We start from the raw sequence: 20,578 nt of genomic DNA, 5'->3' as shown, positions 1-20,578 counted from the left end.
AGCTCTGGAGTACACCTTGCAATCAGGGATAGTGATATATCTGGAAGTTCTTTTATTGTTAACGATTGTCTTAGCTATCCTGGGTCTTTTTTGTTTTGCCATATGAACTTGAGTATTGTTCTCTCAAGTTCTGTAATGACTTGTGTTGGAATTTTGATGGGGATTGTGTTGAGTCTATAGATTGCCTTAAGTGGGACGGTCATTTTTACTATATTTTATTGATCCATGAGCATGGAAGATCTTTACATCTTCTGATATCTTTTTCAATTTTTTTCTTCAAAGATTTGAAGTGCTTTTATCATACAAGTCTTTCACTTATTTGGTCAGGGTTACTCCAAGATTTTTTATATGGTTTGTAGCTATTGTGAAGGGTGGTGTTTACCTGATTTCTTCCTCAATCTGTTTGTCATTTGGATATAGGAGGACTATTGATTTTTTAAATAGTTACTCCTGTATTTAGTCACTTCAATGAAGGTGTTTATTAGCTAGAGGAGTTTCCTGGTAGATTTTTTTTTGTTGCTTATGTGTACTATCATATCATCTACAAATAATGACTCTTTTTTGACTTCTTCCTTTCTAATTTGTATCCCTTTGATCTCCTTCAATTGTCTTTTTGCTCTAGCTAGAATTTCAAGTACTATGTTGAATATGAAGAGAGTGGACAGCCTTGTCTTGATCCTGATTTTAGTGGAATTGTTTGAAGTTTCGCTCTGTTTAATTTGATGTTGGGTATAGACTTGCTGTAAATTGCCTTTACTGTGTTTGAATATATTCCTTGTATCCCTAATCTTTCCAAGACTTTTATCATGAAGGGGTGTTGGATTTGTCAAAGGCTTTTTCAGATCCTAATGAAATAATAATGTGGTTTTTATTTTTTCGGTTTGTTTATATTGTGAATTACATTGACAAATTTTTGTATCTTGAACCATCCTTGCCTCTCTGGAATGACACCTACTTGTTCATGGTGGATGATCCTTTTGAACTGGTTTGTGAGTATTTAGTTGAGTGTTTTGGCATCTATGTTCAAAAGGGAAATTAGTTTGTAGTTCTCTTTCTTGTGAAATATTTGTCTGGTTTGGGTGTCAGGGCGACTGTGGCCTCATAAAATGAATTCGGCAATATTCCTTTTGTTTCTATTTTGAGAAATAATTTTAGGAGTATTGGAGTTAACTCCTTTTTTAAAAGTTTGGTAGAATTCTGTTCTAACCCCATCTGGCTTTGAGCTTTATTTGGCTAGGTGACTTTCAATGACTATTTTTGTTTCCTTAGGGGTTATAGGTCTGTTTAAGTCATTTTTTTCTGATCTTGATTTAGCTTTGGTAAGTGGTACTGATTGAGAAAAAAGTTTCCATTTATTTTAGATTTTCCATTATTGTTGGGTACAGGTTTTCTGACCTAATGATTCTTTGGATTTCCTTGATGTCTGTTGTTAGGTTCCCCTCTTTGTTTTTGATTTTATTAATTTGGATATTCTTTCTCCATCCTTTAGTTTGGATGAGGGTTTGTCTATCTTGTTGATTTTCTTAAAGAACAAACTCTTCATTTCATTGATCCTTTGTATTGTTTTCTTTGTTACTATTTTATTGATTTCATTCCCCAGTTTAAATTATTTCCTGCCATCTAGGAATGCTTAGGTATGCTTGCTTCTTTTTGTTTTGAAGCTATCAAGTGTGCTTTTAAATTGCTAGTATGAGATCTTCATTTTTTATATAGGCATTTAGGGCTATGAACTTCCTCTTAGCACTACTTTCATTCTGTCCTATAAGTTTGGGTATATTGTGTATTCATTTCATTGAATTCTAGGACATCTTTAATTTTTTCTTTATTACTGTCTTGATTCAATTTTCATTCAGCAGACAGTTGTACAGTTTCTATGAGTTTGTAATCTGTTTCTGTTCTTCTTGATACCCAACTTTAGTCCGTGGTGGTCTGATAGAATGTATAGAGTTATTTTGTTTTTCTTGTATTTGTTGATATAAGACTTGCTTTGTGATTGAGCATGTGGTCAATTTTGGAGAAAGCTCTGTGAGGTACTGAGATGAAGATATATTCTTTTGTGTTTGGGTGAAATGTTCTGGAGAGATCTGTTAGGTCCCCTTGGCTTATAACGTCTGTTAAAGCTTCAGTATCTCTATTTAGTTTCTGTCTGGATGACTTGTCTATTGCTGAGAGTCAGTGTATGGCTTAAGATTTAGTAATGTTTCTTTTACAATTTTAGTTTCTCTTGTGTTTGGGACGTAGATGTTAAGAATTGAAACATCCTAGACTCAAACTGGTTTACAGAGCGAGTCCAGGAAAGGCTGTGAAACTACACAGAAAAACCCTGTCTGAAAAAAAATCAAAAATAAAGATTTATGTTTTTGAAAAAAAAATTGAAACATCAACTTGGTGGATTTTTACCTTTGAGTTTGAAGTAACTTTCCCCATTTTTTTAAAAAAATATTTTTGGTTTGATCTATTTTGTTGGATATTAGAATGGCTGCACCAGCTTGCTTCTTAGGTCCATTTGTTTGGAAATCTATTTCCAGCCCTTTACTCTGTCTTTAGTATTGAGGTGTGTTTCTTGTATGGAGCAGAAAGGACAGATCCTGTTTTCCCATCCTCTCTGTTAGTCTGTGTCTTTTTTTATTGGGGAAGAGAATCCATTGACTGTTTTTGTTTGTTTATTTTTTGAGACAAGGTTTCTCTATAGCTTTGGAGCCTGTCCTGGAACTAGCTCTTGTAGACCAGATTGGCCTCCAACTCACAGAGATCTGCCTGCCTCTGCCTCCCTAGGGCTAGGATTAAAGTCATGCGCCCCCACCGTGCCCAGCGAGTTCATTGATTTTGAGAGATATCAATGATCAATGATTGTTAATTCTTATTTTGCTATTGTTGTTGGTTTTGGTGGTGGTGGTGGTGGTGGTGGTGTGTGCGTGCATGTGCATGCATGCTTTCCTTCTTTTGGTTTGCTGGTGTAAGATTTTTTCCTGTGTCTTCATGGGTGTACGTAACCTCCTTTGGGTTGGAGTTTTCTTTCTAGTATATTCTGTATGACTGAATTTGTAGATAGATATTGATTAAATTTGACTGTATTATAGAATATCTTGTTTTCTCCATCTAGGGTGATTGAAAGTTTTTTTGGGTATGGTATTCTGGGCTGGTATCTCTGGTCTCTTCGAGTCTTCAGGATAACTGTCCAGGCTCTTTTGGTCTTTAGAGTCTCCACAGAGAAGTCAGGTATAATTCTAATATGTATATATTCTTTCTTTGTTCTGTATGTTTAGTGTTTTTATTATTATGTGGTCAGAAGATTTCCTTTTCTGGTCCAATCTACTTGGTGTTCTGTATGCCTCTTGTATCTTTATAGGCATCACCTTCCTTAGATTAGGAATATTTTTGATGATTTTGTTGAAAATACTTTCTGGGCTTTTGGGCTGGGATTCTTTTCCTTCTATTCCTATTATTCTAAGGTTTGGTCTTTTCATCGTAGCTCAGATTTTTCTGGACATTTTGTGTTTAGAACATTTTTAGATTTAATATTTTCTTTGACTGATGTATCTATTTCTTCCATCATATCTTCAATGCTTAAAATTCTTTCTTCCATCTCTTGTATTCTGTTATTGATACTTGCATCTGTAGTTCTTGTTTACTTACTTAGATTTTCCATTTCTGGAATTCCTTCATTTGTGTGTGTGTGTGTGTGTGTGTGTGTGTGTGTGTGTGTGTGTGTTTTATTGCTTCTGTTTCCCCTTTTAAGGTCTTGAACAGATTTATTTGTTTCCTTCAACCTTTTGTTTGTTTGTTTTTCTTGGCTTTCTTTAAGGGATTTACTCATTTCCTTCACTTATTTTGGTCTTTTCCTTGATTCCTTTAATGGATTTATTCACTTCTTTAGTGATCTCTATCATCTTCATACAGTTGGTCTTTTTCTTGTGCTTCAGCTGTTTTGGAATATTCAGAGCTTGCTATGGTAGAATGTCTGGTCTCTGGTGGTGACATATTGCCCTGGTTGTTGTTGATTGTGTTCTGATGATGGCATCTAGGCACCTGGGTTTGGGGTGATTATAGGTCTAGGTGCTGGTTTCTGGATTTGTCTTTGTTGAATGGGTGTTTTCTTCCTTGGTTTCTGTTTCCTCTCTGATCTTTGGCCTGAGGTTGAACAGGGGATCTCCACCCAAGATGGGGGCTGGAATTCTGGTAGCCTGTGTGACTTCTGATTCAGCAGGGAGTCTCCAACTGAGCTGGAGAGTAGTACATGGTGATGAAATGGGGAGTCAGGGTTGGGGATAGTGTTTGGGGAGACACTGAGATAGCAGAGAAGGTTTGTGGGTGGGTGGTTTACCTGGAGTTTCGGTAGCCAGTTGGTGAGACCTCTGATCCAGCAAGGAATCTCTGCCCAAGTTGGGGGCAGGGATATGGCCATGAGAAGGGTGGGGAGATTGAGGATAGTGAAGAGGGGGTGCACCAAAAGTCTATTGACAGACAATCTACCTGGTCTTTTGGCAGCCATGGCCTGTGTTTAGTCAGGACGCGTGTGTTTAAATTGGGGACTGGAACACAGGGGTGAGGTGTGGGAGGGACAACTGAGGATTGGGTCTGTTGGAAGCTAGAGAGTAGGGGAGGTCTGTGGAGACTGGGAAAGGTGCCTGAGCAGATGGCCTAGCTGCTTTTCTGGTAGGTATGGCCTGTGGTTAGGCAGGAGTTGTCTGCTGGATTTGGGAGCTGGAACACAATGACCGACCGGGCGGGGGGACAAGTGAGATTTGGGTCTGTTGGAAGGGAGAGAGTGAGGTGGATCTGAGGGCAGGTAGCCTAGCTGGTCTTCAGGTAGGTGTGGTCTATGATTGGGCAGGGAGTGTCTGTTTGAGGGAACTGAATGGGAAAGGTCCGTGGGAGCCTGACCTACCTGGTTTCTGGCAGGCATAGCCTGGACATTTCTTTAATTTCACGTATATTCCTAATTCCTTTCTGCTTTGCTTATTGTCTTTGTTATTTGATAGTGTTTTTGTTGCTGTGATTAAGTTTGAGTTTCTTTTCTTTTTCGTGTACCTGTTCTTCTATTGAGTTCTATGCATTTGTGTGTTTTCTTTACTGGTAACAAGCTCAAGGTTTTGAAAGGAGACTTCCCCAGGTCCAGTGTGCCAGTGGGTGGCACTTGGGCTTGCAGCCCGGTGGTTACTTTTCTGAAACCTTAGGACCAAGATAGTACTTTTCCCAAGAATTAAGCAACAAACAGAAATTATGTTAGGACATTGGGTGTAAGAACCCGCATCCCGTTTCCACAGGCTGTAGAGGAGAAGTTCTTTATCTGTGGCTAGGCACCTGCAGGGAACAGTTTGTCTTTGGCACAGGTATCCTTACTTCTATATAATATAGAATGTGAAGGAGATCTTTTCTAGGTCCCATAGGTTGAGCAGCCCTGGAGTCAGGTCCTGTAGCTTTACTGTTTGTAGTCTTGGAGCTGAATGACGTGGATCAATGTTTGTTATCTCCTGGGTCACAAATCCTTGTGGAACTGAGGCATATGTAGCATTGGTTGGCATCATCCTGGAGATGAAGGTCATAGAAAAGATGACCTTCTTTTGGTCCAAGGGATCAAGTTTTTTAAGCACTTCATAGACAGACTTTCAGGGCTATGTTGGAGATGAAAACTCTTCTCAGTTCCCAGAGTAATCACAGATGGGAGCCGAGGTTGGGACACTGGCAACAGCTTTTCTGCTTTATGGGAAGCTCTTGATAGACAGGGTTGAAGCCAAGACTTTTTGACCAGGAGCAGTGGGGACCCATTTCTGATGACTGGAGAAGACTTTTCCCCCTGCTCCTCACTGGGCACGTGTTATTAGCTACTGTTTTGTTGCTGTCATGAAATACTATGACCAAGGCTACTCATGGAAGAGTAGAAATCAGGCAAAGTGATAGACACATGGAATCCCAAAACACAGGAGGCCAAAGCAGGACTCTTGCTATGAGCTTGCAGCCGGCCTGGACAGTTATATAATGAATACCAATTCAGCCAGGACTGCACCATAAGATTCTATCTTTAAAAAAATGGAGTGGAGGGGAGAAGGGGAGAGAGGGGGAGAGGGGGGAGAGGGGGAAGGGGGAGGGGGGAGAAGGGGGGGGAGAGAAGAGAATAATGGAGCAAACTGTTAGCAGGTGAGGGGTTTGCTCCCAGATGTCAAGGTCACCCTTTCAGAGATTTTATGTGCTCACTGATTTGTTTCAGCATTTCCACTCTATAACTTTTTTTTATACGTCTCTGTGATGGGAATTATATTCCTCGAGTAGACATACTTCTCTGTATTTTGTTTTACTCTTTGCAGAGGCATGTAGATAGGTCTGGCTGTGGGCACCTGTTTATAATTTGACCCAATGAATAAGGAACGATAAACAACTAAACCCCTCCAGCTTCTTTGGAAACTCTTCCCTTTGGAAAAGTTGCCTCTTGTAAAGTCTGAATTTATCATCCTTGTGCATATGTGTGCATGATGTGTGTGTAGGATGTGTGCTCCAAGGCATGTGTAGAGGTCAGAGGGCAGCTTGCAGGAGTCTGTTCTCTCTGTCTGCCTTCATGTGGGATGAAGGATAGAACTCAGCTGGCTAGTTTATGTGACGAGCACTGAGTCACCTAGTTAGCCCTACTTGGAAAATTTTCATTATGCAACTGCTAGCTAGCCTTTGAATGAAGTGTTGGCCTGAATACCAAACACTCAATTCACTTTTTTTTTTTTGAGGCAGGATTGACTATACAGTTCTGACTGGCCTGGAACTCTGTATATAAATCAGGCTGGCCTGAAACTCATAGAGATCCACCTGCCTCTGCCTCTAGAATACTGGGATTAGTGGATAATGCATCATTACCCCTAGTCTAAACACTCCAATTCTTAATGTGTCAGCTGTCCCCAGTTTTACACATGACACACTTTTCTACAACTTTATACTCCTGATTAGATTATTTGCTTTTCATGACTGACACCTGTGTCTTTGATATTCTTGTAACCTGTCAACAGATTATACTTGCCACCATGCCCAGAATGCTCAGATAGTAATAACCTCTAGATTGGAGTGCTTTCTCCACTAGGATTTCCAAGGCAGTATCTTCTTATAATCTTACCTAAATTGCTTTCAAATCTTACTTCAGGCCCATGATCCTTGTCTTTAATAGTTGGCAGTTTGAGTGCTGACTACCCAAAACTCTGTGGAGCATAAAGTTAATAAAGCTGGTTTCATATTTTTATGGAATTAACTGTTCCCTCTTCTGAGGCTCGAAGTCTACACCAAGGACATTTTTTTTATTATTGTTTGCTTTTGAGGACCACAAGGAATTCAAGATGCATCCTTGAAAATAAAACCCTTTCTCTCTTCTCCCTTGTTTCAGATGGATGTAGATTTCCACGCTGCAGGTTTCTGTGTTTAACTGCTGATAAGATCAGTTTCGTAGTGTGCAATGTGCAAAACGGGCCTTAAAGAACAGAAGTTTACCATCTGAGCAATTATCTAACCATACATATAACCAGAACTGGGCAGCTAGGTCTTGATATAGGGGCAGGAGGGAACTGGTACCTGACTTGGAACTCAGATTTTTTTTTTTTTTTGGCTTGAGTTATTGATATGCTACAAATTATCCAGTGAAGGTTACTGTGTAAAAGCAATCATAGTTAGTGGTAGTGAATTGCTTCTATTTACAGTGAGTATGTGGGAGCAAGAGGGATGGAGATTACAGACAGCTCACCTGATACAGCTGCTTCTGAGTCAGCTAGGGACACAGGGATGATTCTGCTGCAGCTATGTTAGGGATGACTCCTGGGAAGTGGGGAAAGATGGCCTTTGTCATGCATGGCACTAAGCTCATATCAGAGATAAAATTATCCTTTATTTCTTTGTTATTCCAAACAAAGATTTAGCAACGTTCACTAAATTATCCTAACTTTGTCTAAAATATGCTAAGGGGAATTAGGGACAGAGCCTAGATTTGGCGTAAGGTTTGATGGGAGAGGCCAGTTTAAGAACAGCAGTGATACCTTCTGGGATGTCCCTAAAAGAGAGGTGACTTGCAGGGGTGGCGTTGTTACTACAAGTCCCATCTGTTCTGACCCGTGGAAGACATCCTTCCCATGGAGACTGGTTCTATCAAGAAAGCAGGTATCTGTTGTGGGATTTCAGTCTGATAGCCAATTGTATGGGACAGCTTGGCCCAATGGGCGTGGTCTTCTCTGGAGATAGGTGACCCGATGGCACCCAGGTTATAAGAGAGGAAACTCTGTGATCAAGTCAGATTTATGAACAGTTGCCAATCAATAAAGTACGCTTCCAATACAGAACGAGGCCGCAACGCTGCCTCTGAGCTGCCGCTCCCCTAGTTCACAATAGAGGTCCGGAAGGTCCTGGGAAGGTAACCATGCCCTGGTCTAAACAAGCTCTCCTCACTCCTTGACCCCATCTGGATTTTACTGGTCACATATCTCCAGAGAAAAACTCCGTCCCATACAATTGGCGATCTAACCAAATTTCCTCAACAGGAATCTCCCATGACAAGTCTTCCTTGGTTTTGTGCCTTGGTCTTTTAGTTCTATCACTGGTCTATGGGGACCTGTCAATGCGTAGGTCAGATTATTAGCTAGACCTATTTAGGTTCAGGGATGTGCAAGCTCAGTGCGAGCCTTTGAGACTTCTAGAGTGATCACGACGTAAAAATGAAAGGACCCAAAAGTCAGCCTCTTCCAGCTCGCTCGCTTCTGAAGAGACACTTGCTATTGAAATTAATCTGTCTTTTGCAAAGAATTACATTAATATTAAAGCAGACAAGGCTGGATGAATATCAACAATAATTGAGTTACTGCAACTGGAGGTTTGCGCTGCGCTGGTCCTGCAGCCTCAATGTTTAAGCCTAAGCACTAAGGACAGCATCGTTCATCCTTCTTGTTGGCTCACAGCCATGGCCAGGATGGTATGATCGGCTGAGCTGGGTTCAGAACTGGTCTCCAGTCATGTGATTATGTATTACATGTCATACTTGAGAGCGATTGCTTTGAAGGAAACATTTTCACCCCTTCCATGGTAGGAATCTGTTTTAGACCTCAGCTCTAACACTGGTGTTACCTACATGCCAAGATGACAGAGCACATTCAAATTAAAGAGTTTAGGACCGGCAGATCTAGGTTCCTTCATGTGACATTTTTTTATGTGCTCAGATCTTTGGTGCTGGTATATTTTGTGGTCCCAGGATATAACGAATGACATTGTGTCTCCAAATGAGGCCTTTCTTTGTGCCTTAAGTATTAGACAAAGGGGAAAAACATCCTGATATTGGGAATTTTTTTCTTCATATAGAAGATGTCTTAGAAAGCCTAACTTTTAATGCATTATTCATTCTTGGAAAAAACTTCTGATTAAAAGCAGGCAGGATGATAATCAAATATTAAACTATGCAAATGCGGCCCTGTCAGCTCCTCTCAGCGGTGCCAGTGTTTCCCGGGGCAAGCACACTCTAAGTGCATTTTTGCTCTGAAATCAGACGTATTTGGCAAAAATAGAAATGAGTGATTCTCTTATGAAATAACACAAATTATGCCTTGGGAGAATATAACTTTGCTATAAAGTAGGAAATGTTTGAATATGTACGAAAGCAAACCGTGACATGTTTATAAACAGGATACCAAGCGGCTTTACAATGGGGCGCCACCGACAATGTGGGAATTGCAATAAATACTCACGGACACACGGAGTAGGAAATATACATCTTGATTTTATAATCGTGTGTGCTTTATTTTTTTTTTTACACAAATGGAATGGAAGTGTTGAATATTTACACTTAACAGGAGTATAAGCTGTGCAGGATCTCTGTAAACTCCAGCCAGGCCCGGAGTAAGTCCCTCTCCGCACCTCCCTCCCCTCCCATCCCGCATTACAGCTCGGTGGAGAAACATCCTGTCAGGGAGAAGCACAAAACTGTCATAGGAAAAGGATCTAACGGGTACAACCTGGTGCACTCAGAAGGTAAGATACACTTAGGAAACACAAATTTTGAAAAGAAGAAAAGTTTCCCATCCCAGTGGGAGTCAACCGGGCCACTTGGCTGTCTGGCCTTCTGAGCTGCGAGGGAGATACTGCACTCCTTCAGCTGATCGTCAGCGACATTTTCTGCCTGTCTTAGCTTGTCTTCAGCTGCTACAAGAAGCTGCTCAGCTGTACAAGAAAGGATTCCTGAAGCACAGGTTTCAGTGAGGAAGGATATTTACAGATTGAAGTGTTGAATGTGTTTCCAACCACGTTGAATCATACCTCATGTGACGTGTCTACACGGTATGCATCCCATATCTACCATCTTAACTGATGCATACCCACAGAATTCTCTGTGGAGCTTCCTGGAGAGTCAGTTGTCACAGGAGGTACTCCACATGCTTTAAGGGAACTGATGTCTCCCCAGGAGTGAGTGACTCATTAGTATAATAAATTTAGGAATTTAGTCTTAGTCCTCGACTTAAATGTGTTTTGTAGAAACTTTTAGGCAGGGACCAAGACAGTAAAGATGTTCATATCGCTAGCGAGTCCATCCAATCTCACCAGAGCAATCACCAGCTGAAGAGCAGAAGGGGCTTCACATGGAAATGAGAAAAAGAAAGGAGGGGAAATCTCTCTCTCTCCAAAACAGGGCGGTGTCATGGCTTCAGTGAGGTTTATGAGAGTAGTTGTTGGGGCCAGAGTTTGCCTCTGTTAAAAGAAAGCCTCCTCAGCCTGGGTGGGGCTGGGAGGGAGTTCCTGGAGATGGGTCCAGGCAGAGGCTTCCAGGTGCCAGGGGCCCGCAGCTCTTGCATCAGCACTGCCAGGGCAGTGGTGCAGGCTGGCTCCAGGTCAGGGCCTCACACTCAGCTTTGCTTTCTGGGCTGAGTAAGTAAAATGGTGACCCCAAGTATTTGCGTTGTTAGTCCATTGCGTGGACTTGCTGTCTGAATCAGCCTGAGCCCTTTAGAGGACAGGGAAGCTGAGGGTGTGGGTTGCGGCAATCGGTGAGGTGAGAAGAGGCTGGAGGACCTTGGGAGAAAGGGATAAAAAGGGAAGCAGGAGATGGAGGTGAAGAAGAGATGGACAGGGAAAGAGATGGGAGAGAGGAGGGGCAAGGCCCACAACCCAGGAAGGATAGAAGAGGGTCAACGTGGCAGAGGAGATGAGAGAAGGAAAGCCGTAGATAAAATGAGGGGAAGGAATAGGTGAGAGCCAGAGGTGTGTAGAGCATCCCTGGCTGTGTCCTGAAGGGCTGGCAGTAGGATCTAAGACAGCTCACAGAGGCATCTGAGTGCAGCTTCATCTAGATGGGCTTGCCAAGTGGATAGAGCCAACCCCTGAATTTGGGTCCGGGAGAAAAGGCCGTCCAAGAGTAGGCCGTCAACTCTCATGAAAAAGAGCAATAAGCAAATGAATGCCTCAGCGATAATTGGCTGACAGGTGAGATTTCAGTTTTGGTAAAGCTGAGACCCCCCATGGTGCTACACATTGTACCAGAGCATGAAAAATAGCACCAGTGACGTGATCTGGCACTTTTCCGAAAGGGCCCAGCATGAGAAGGTGATACTGTGCCCCCCGCGAGCCTTCAGATTGGGGAGAGCTCCGGACAAAGTTTGCAGTGTTAGCACCAGTCTGGCCCAAGGCTCCAGGCGCATTTGCACCAGATGGGATCTGGGTGACTTTCATGCCATTTCCATAGATGTTGTTGGATTTGCTGCAAAATACACCAGTTCCTTGGAGCCATAGAGACCTCAACATTGGGAAGCGCAAGACAACACAACAAAATGGATGAGTGAACTCTATAGGAAAGACCCTCTCACCAAGATGCTTGGCGAGTCTTCAAGCAAATATATCTGTATATATATTTATATAAATCTACATAAAAAATCAGTGCTAATGCTAATCTGGAAGCATCTACACTGGGAAAATAAATAATTATATTACTACAAAACCAATGGTTTGTGGTTCAATTTGATTGTACTCAGCCACAGCAATACTATCGAATGGAAAGCACACCACACAACTGGAGAAAACATCTACTCGTTAATGACAGTCCTCTAAGGTAAAAATGGTTGCATGCTCAGTGGAGAAACCAAAGAAGTTATCATGGTGGCCTATAAAGAGAGCTGGGATCAGGAAATGGCATTCTAGTGGCAGAAAACTCCGGAGAGCAATCTTGATGGAAGTTGGCCTCGACCTGAAACTGATGGCTGGCAGATATGGATGCATCTTTTCACATTGTGAGCGCTCTAAGGCTGTCTCTGGAAAACTCAACTCTCCTATGAGAGGGGGGAAAGAAAAAGCACAGTTGCTTGCTATACCCCTTCCATCGGCAAAGGCAGCCTCAAGACTATATAGGTAGAGGCATACTTTTGTATTTTAATGTTTGTTTTGGTGACTGCAGCTAGGCAGACGATGGTATGAACGACCCTTGATTTTGGAAAGAGACTCGGTTGTAAGCCCCGATGTTCTAACTTAGAAGAAGCCCCATCACTGATGGCTCTGTCTCTTGTTCTTGTACTCCAGCCTGCATGCTGGTTGGCTGCACAGTGTGGCAGAATCCCTGCCAGGTCTTGATGTACCCCAGAAATAAGGCGATGGGGCTTAATCTGGGTATGCAGAGAACCCAGGTATGAGTAGTTATTAATAACACTTAAAAAGTCTCTCTCTGAACACCTTGGGCAGAACCAGTGCTGACGTCACCATCGGTGCTAAAGTGGGAAGCTAACTCTTATGTTTCAGTTTATAGCTTCAGGAGGGTTTTTTTAATCCCCCAAATCATCATTATCATAATTGTTAGAAAAATGAACTTGGTCCAGGTGCAGCCCTAAGGAAGGCAGTTCAATTGGTTGAGCTCAAAGTCATAAATTGTCCTTGCCTTGTGGTTTGCCCTATATACTAAACAAGGAAAGTGCATCCCTCACCACTCCCAACCAGATAACTTCTCTTTTTTCTCTTCCTCAGAGAAATAGTGCATCTTAGGACAGATCTCCCCCTGCAATGCCAACCTGGGATGTTTACAAAACACCCAGTTGTTCTGTGAAACAAAGAAAAGATAATCCTAATGACTCTGGCTTGCCGGAATACTGAATGGTTCTTCAATTGTAGGCAAGCAGCTAAGAACGAAAGTTGAATTTGACTATCTACGTGGTTGACTCAGGCTATTTAACTGGAGAAAAGCAATCGTCCCCCTTTGATTATTTGCGTGAGTTTGTCTCTGAAAAGCAATTGGCTTTAAATAAAAGTAACAGAAAAATATCTCTTCCAAAAATATCATGAGGGTAACTATTAAGGGATGTGTCCCATAAGAGCATATCGCTAGCGTGTGAGTGGAATGGCAATGGGGGAGGTGGGTGAGGAAGGAGTCTTAGGCAGACCTGGGGGGACGCTGATGCTCTGAATGGGTCATTGGCAAAAAAAGGAGAGAGTGCAACCTCAGATTTTCAAACTTGATCATCCGCTGAGAGTGCGTACATTTAGTCTTTCAATGGTTTTCTTCGTCATTACAAAATATTTCACAAAACTTTTAACCTATAGAAATTCATTTCTATACATTTAATATATTTTATTGTATAAATTATTCTCGTTAGTGCCATCTTTCAGCTTATAAATGGCAAAGTCGACAATCATAAAGCTAGTCCAGGTGGAATCCCCTCCTCGGTAAGGTCAGTCCTACACACCCGCTGCCAGTTTGACGACACACTTGTCTTTGCACGCGCTAGCCAAGGAAACTAAGCCATAATCCTCCCCTGATAGTATGTCGCCTCCAGAAGGACTCTTTCTGGTTTCCTTATTTCCTTTGCTTGTTAAGAAATCAAAGGATGTGCATAGTTATAAAATTCAAAGTGTACCAATTACAGAGGTGGGTAGGGGGGAGGTTGGTGAGGTTCGAGTGCTGGCAACTTTTCTTAAAGCGAAAAACACAGAGAGCTCTGCAGCTGACATCAGCTCTGCACATCTGCTGGGGTGAGAAGGCTGCCCATCTCTAGGGCAGAGCGCCCGCTAGAGCTTCATCCCTACACCTGGTACTTTGAGCAAACCAAAGCCTTCCTGCAATGTCCTTCCCGTCCCACCCTTTGGCCCCTCTGTCTCCTTCATGGCTTCACACAGTTTGTGTTGTACATTCATAAGGATTCACATTGACTGCAAAAACATAAATGCAACAAAAACATAAAAGCCTCCAAGTATTATATTATATATATTTTTGTTCTTCTAAATGCTCTTCTGCCGTTGTCAGAGGTGCAGGAGCTAATTTATAACTTCTCCTTTGAGGGAATCCAGACGAAAGGCCCAGACTGCTCTTCAATAACAAGCTTGCACTGGTTATATATGTCTTCTAAGGTGTCTCCTTGGACGATAGCTGTTACAGAGACAGAAACACCCAGAGTTAGGAGGCAGTCCCTTGGGGTAAGGACAGGGATCTCTCACCCAACAGAAACTCAACTCAGTGACAGACAACTCATCAGGAAGCTTAATGTTCCCTTCTGATAAGTAAGAAAGAACGGTCACACAAGCGTGGTCACGTCAATGATGCTTACAAGGAACAGTCTATTCTCTCTGTGCCTTAGGTCAGTAATAAATGTGTCCCAATGTTAGTACATTCTGTGTTTGTTCCCAGTTCTAGCAATGAATCATTCACTCGTTTCATGGATGCCTACTCTGAACCAGGCACTGGAGCAGAGCACAGCACACGACAGTTTCAGAGGGAAAACTCCCTGTTTGGCCATAGGGTTTCTCTAATTCACTCTAGTGAAGGCAGAAATTCAGGTCTTGTACAGATATGGAAATAATAAGAGTTTTAGACAGAAATGTTGAGTTAACCTTTTCAGTTCCAAAAATCTTCTCTAGAAACACCATTTATTTTTCAAGTTATTTGGTAAATTAAGATTTTTATCTCACAGAACTATTTATACTGTGAATACCTGATCAGGAACATAAATAAGAGGAAACATTCATTGCTAAACTGTAAATTACTAAAAACACTCAGTTCTCAGCATAGATTTAAACACATTTTGTTGTTTCCTTTGAATAAATACTGTCTTGGACTTAAGTCTCCAAAACATCAGCATTACCCATCTGTCACCAAGGCTTCAAGACAAACTATTATTGAAATAGGGTTTGTATCTTTTGGTTTCAAATGCAATCTTCAGATCATACTAATGATACTCAACCCATGAGTGCAAACTATGAGTCAAATAGTCGTTATTTTGACTTAATTTTCCCACCTCAGAAGTGAACTTTGGTCCTCTGGAAGAGCAGCAAGTATTCTTAACGGCTGAGCCATCTCTGCAGCCCTTTGATTTTTCCCATCCGGATGCTCTTTTGTCTTTTAGAGTGACGTATCACTCACATTACTGAGAGAAACCTTAGCATTAACTTAAGTAAGAATAATTGTAGACTGCCCTGTTATTGGTGCCTTTAGTGTTCTGAATACAATTCAAAATAACTACAACAAAACCCATCTCATTTCATGCCAGTAATTCATGAGGGAAGTTGTTATATTTAATGTTATTTTTAGAGGGTGTTGTGTTTGGAGGAGTCAAAGTTGGCGCCTTGTGCAAGCCAGTTAAACACTACTACTAAGCTACATCACAAACTCAGTATCTTGTTGACAAATCATTAAGAATCAGCAACAAGGCAAATTTCACCAAGGCTGATTTCTCTCTGGGTTTAACCAGTGTTTCATGAATACAGGGAAGAAGAGAGAGCTCAGGACATCCATAAGAAATATGTATTCTATCCCGAAAACAGCATGTTGCCAAAGACATTTTTTAAAAAATCAAAAGCTATTATTGAACTTGCGTTAACTGAAACATCTCCAAGTGTGTCCTCCTCATGCTCCTGACTGAGGAGACAGGCTGAGGTCTGAGACTCAACCTCTGCAGTTTTCTGAATCTATCAGGGAGATAGTTTCATGAGGCATCATGCCTAAGATCTCCTTAGTAGTGGGAAGATAGCTCAGGGGCATCTGCCATTCGTGCTTTAGAGCCAGTGGAGAACTAGGGGTAAGCTAACAGCTGGCTCAGAGAGGAGCAAATCCAGAGCCCTAAACCAATTGGACAAGGCAGACAGCATAAAAAAAAAAATAAAATTACAAGGCAATCTCAACTAGAAAGTTTTGGGGCCTAGCTTTAGCAGGCATGGAACCTATTCTAAGTACAATAGCAGTCAACTTATCTTCTTTTCTTGTAGTATCTGGGCCAAGGAAACTTACCTGTAAAATATTCTCCAAATTCTTGTTCTAGCTTAATTGCCCGATCATAGGTTTTCTTAGCTTGTTCCTCTGTTAGACGCTTATTCATCTCCCTGAGAAAATGAGGGCTTGCTATTAGGCCACGAAAAGACTATACTTTATCCCCCAATTTAAAAATGCATAGCCAAAAAAGAACCCCATAGGAGGCATTGTTTAATCTTAGTAGCTGTTGAAGCTTCATTTAGGACTCATTGTTGGTGGAACCATTTCAGCTGTTGAGGGTTCCTTGCCAGGGCGTCCACTCTCTTGGAGGACTGGCATCGTGTGTACTATTGGATGGAAGTGGAACCTGTCTCTTTGTGATCTGTAGACCCTGGTGTGGTCTGTTTGGTCCCTGAAGTCCCTAAGGCGAGACTGAACTTCCTCTCCAGCAGGCCTTGGAGTATTTAAATGAAGCACTTGTGTGTCGTTTGAGGTTCTGCTTCATCAGAACAGACTGTCCTTCAGCTACTTCTTTGTTGGATTTCTAAACCTGAACTTCCTTTGGGTAGATTTCCACATCTCTAAAATATATGTAAGACACAGAATTGAAGACAGTCTTCCAGAAGTGGTCAGAGGGAGGGAAGAGGGGAGTGTACCTGGCGTTGTTAGGCAGCATCATATCCGAGATGACCGGATTTGCCTGTTCTCAGATCCTAATCTTACAAAAGGTTTAGTTTCTTGACGTCATCCCTCTTAAGGTCTGCTGTTCACCCACCATGCAAATCTGGTGAGCAGAAACACAGCTTCTGGAGCCTTACATTAAGTCGAGCAGACCCCTGAGGCATTCTGCAGTTTTAACTACTCAACTCCAAATGTTGAGGCAGGCCTGTAGTGACTAGAACATCCCGTTCTTATGATCAGATGACAGTGGACGTGTCTGCTGAAGTTGCACACTCCAGTGGACACGGAGTAACTGAAAAGTGCTGGGACCACAATATTTTCAAATAAGACTGTAGTCAAGCAATTTAGTCAAATGGTGAGCTAGAATGGAGGAGCTTGGTGTAGAAGGATCTCTAGCATAGTAGATGTAGAGTACAGTCAGATAGAATAGTTTCTAATGTTTAATAGCACACTATGGTAAATGTGGTTGACAACAATTGATTTCAAAGCAACTAATAGGGATTTGGAATGATCTAAAGATTAGACTCAAGCAACAAATGTTTGAGGGACCTGACTTGACCATTACACTTTGTGCTTATGAATACAACTATTATACCATATCCCATCAACACATACACTTACCATTTCTAAATTAGAATACATTTAAAAGCCAAAACAAAAAGAAACTCTGATGCCTGCTTGATTTTCTTCAGATAGGAAAATGACTAAAAAGAAATTATGCCCAGGACTCTTAGTTGGGTCTATTAATGATGTAGACATGTTGTTTGAACATAAGATAATGTAAGCGCTACCTAGGCTCAAGGACAAAGAAGGTGGGAGGAAAACGGATATTTCTCTATTCTTTCTACAGTGAACTTATTGATTCCTAACCAGTGTTAGTGTTATCGTCTCAGGGTCTCTAGGCATTGAAAGTAAAGGTTCAACCAAATGAATAGACATGTTTGTTTGGCAGGTTAGGTACATTTCTGAAGCACCCAAGCCTTGCATGCCACTTAGGGGCCAGTGATCCCAGGTTTGTAATGCCTGGGCTTAGTCAATCCCTTTGCTAGTGCAAGTTATGGGGACTTGGAGTAGTCAGGGGATACCCCTAAGTTATCTGTAAGGTAATCAGGATCCTAGAGTAGGAAGTTGAGCCTCTTTCCACCACCACAGTCTAACAGAGGTCATGTGATAGCCATGTTTCAAAAGATACCAAGCTTCGCTCTGCGAAGAAGGAGGTTGGGCATGAATTTGGATGCCACAGAGAGATGATGTCCAAAGTAGGTGTTTCCTAAATCTGGTTGCTATGAATAGCCCCATCACATTCCTTAGAGTTCATGGCTAAGCTCCGAGCTCCTTGAGGGAGGAACCTACGGCTTGTTCGTTAGGCTGATTCAACACTTGTTGGATGAGTGACAGAAGGACGAAATGGTGGTTGAGGCAGATAAACATAATTGTGGCACAGAATCATGCAGGGGTAAACACAATGCATCATGAGTGCAAAGCCATAAAAGACCTTTGGCGGGGGTAGGGTGCACAGGCACAGAAAAGCGTCTCATCGCTATGGGGAAGGTCCGGAAGTCAGAAGGCAGCCCATTATGGAAACATCTCCTTCATATATGTCCTTGAATTGATGTTCCCCAGAAGAGGCAGCTGTGTGCTTGTTCCTAAGCCCTGTGGATGTGGATGGTGCACACGGGAAGTAATGTGTGCTATGGCGTGTCCCTGTCTCACAGTGACAGCTGCCATGCTGGTCTTCCAGCTGACCGAGCTTTGGCCCTTCCTGGGGGATGGGCAATTCAGGACAGCATGGCTCCTGAAGTAAAAGCTCCAGGAGAGAGTGAACCACAAACAGCCAGCCTTTAGGAATGAGAGCGCATGGGGCTGGGCGCCATTACCACTGAAGTGGGGACTCATGAATATGGCCGCAGTAAATTATGCCAAAGACACTGTCCTCATTGTGGCATCTAGCCTTTGGCATGCTTAGTTTTCCTTGGTGGTAAGGACCTGTGACAGGACCCTAAGGCAGAACTAAATAAGTCATCTGGTAGTCAAGGAAGGAAGCAGCTCTTCCACTGAGTACCAGATGGGCTGTCTCCCAGAGTCACGCTGGGCTAATGTGCTCCTGGTCCCTCTGGCTTAACTTCCCTAGGCAGTCATTGGTCCTGCTGTGTGTTTGTGACGTGGACTAATTTCTATTTCTGACATGAGCTTTTATGATGCTGTTCCCAAGAGGCAATCGCTACCTTTCTGTTCTTAATGTTAGCATTGCATAGCTTTGTGTGGGCTGTCTACAGGTGATAAATCACTCTCCATCATGACATTTGTGGTCGTTAACTAACTTTATGTGATACCCAGCTCAGGAGAAGTTTATCGCATGCTGTTGGAGTAGTAACAGGATGGCTCTTTTATCAACAATACAGTTTCCTATGTGGTAATTGTGGTTGATGTTTTCCCATCGGCTCCTTATTTTATTGACTTATCTTGGCAAAAACCCTTGTTTGCCTTTACTTCGGGGGATATACTTTGCTTTTAGGCCATAACTCTGGTGATTTCCCCAGAGATCAAGTATGCATTTTTAGGTTATGTTAATTCTCACAGCTGTCACTCCAACTGCGGTGGCTCAGTTTGCAGCCAGACAAATTGTCTGGTCTCAGAGGAGACCAGACAGGTAGCTGCAACCCTCAGAAAACAATGGCATTAATCTCTGGGAATAAATACTTTCTATTTTAACAGTCTTCCCATAAGCATTATTTTTCAGTGTGTTCTGTATGTTTCAGTCCAACAGCATTCTTCTGAGGCCTGGGGGGCAGCATTCGAGCTAGGCTCTTGTAACAGACGTCATCTCTGGCATTCTCCTGAGATCTGCTTATGTGTTTTGTCATGAGAAGATTGGATTAATGCTCCGTAAAAAGCAACCTCGTATCTTTTGCAAGAGTACTATTTCCCAAGTACTAATTCTGACAAGGAATCTGAGCCTCTATGACCTCGTTTCAGCCCTCACTCTACAAGGCACACGTTAATGTCTAGTTTAGAGTTGAGGATCTAATCTTAGGGAGCTCAAGCAATTTGTGCTAGGGTTAGATGATGGATCATTGGTAGAGCAGAGAGCTGGCCTGGCCTGTCCGGTTTTCACATCTCTGCCGTGACCTCTCTGCTCTGCCACCATTACCGATAGTAGTTTCACCATTATGTAGGGTTGCCTAGAGGGGTGTTCTGGGGGATCATGAATATCTGCCTAGTTTGTTTACTGTTATTTGAAGAAAGGTATTTTACAAGACCTTTGGAAATACTTTGAAAAACAATCAGAACCATGCACTTCCCATGCTGATGTATGTGCAGAGATGAGGAGATGGATCTATTAAGGATATTATAGGCATGCCACTAGGGAAGACTGCTAAGAACATAGTCTGTATGTTTTAACATAGAGTCAGAATTCTATAAAGGGTGATATAAGATTCAATGGAAAGATTAGGAAGTGTTCTTTGTTCCCTCTATAAAAACAAAACAAAACTAAACTCTCACATTTAAAGATTTACCTGTAAAACTGTTTTCAGAGTTAAGAGACAATGCAAAAATGAGTCACTTGTCATTTGCCAAAACCAAAACCTCAAATAATTGCCCCCTCCACCCAAAAACCCCTTAGACCAAATGAAACTACCAACAAACAGAAAATATACAGGTTAAAGCAATTTGTAGGATCATAAAGAATTACTGACTCAAAAAAGTTTAATATATATATATTAATTGCTCAACAAG

The 20,578-nt window shown here is 42.0% G+C and overlaps 1 protein-coding gene across 29 annotated transcripts in view; it reads right to left on the bottom strand.

Moving 5' to 3' along the window:
- Positions 1 to 9,707: 9,707 nt before the first annotated feature.
- The window catches only part of Dlg2 (discs large MAGUK scaffold protein 2), a 1,777,227-nt gene continuing 1,766,356 nt past the window's right edge, over positions 9,708 to 20,578 (bottom strand). For all 29 annotated transcript variants that reach the window (XM_085683002.2, XM_085683004.2, XM_085683006.2 and 26 more), the window contains 2 exons: positions 16,199 to 16,290; positions 9,708 to 14,344 (listed from right to left, as the gene is read on the bottom strand). In XM_085683002.2, coding sequence (XP_085539128.1) covers positions 14,238 to 14,344; positions 16,199 to 16,290 — 199 coding nt within the window. In that variant the 3' untranslated portion in view covers positions 9,708 to 14,237. The remainder of the gene's footprint in view (positions 14,345 to 16,198; positions 16,291 to 20,578) is intronic.

Source organism: Myodes glareolus, chromosome 24 (genome assembly GCF_982192425.1).
Source record: "Myodes glareolus chromosome 24, mMyoGla1.1, whole genome shotgun sequence".
In the NCBI taxonomy this organism is placed as follows: Eukaryota; Metazoa; Chordata; class Mammalia; order Rodentia; family Cricetidae; genus Myodes; species Myodes glareolus.
This window is presented reverse-complemented; position numbering and strand designations above follow the sequence as displayed.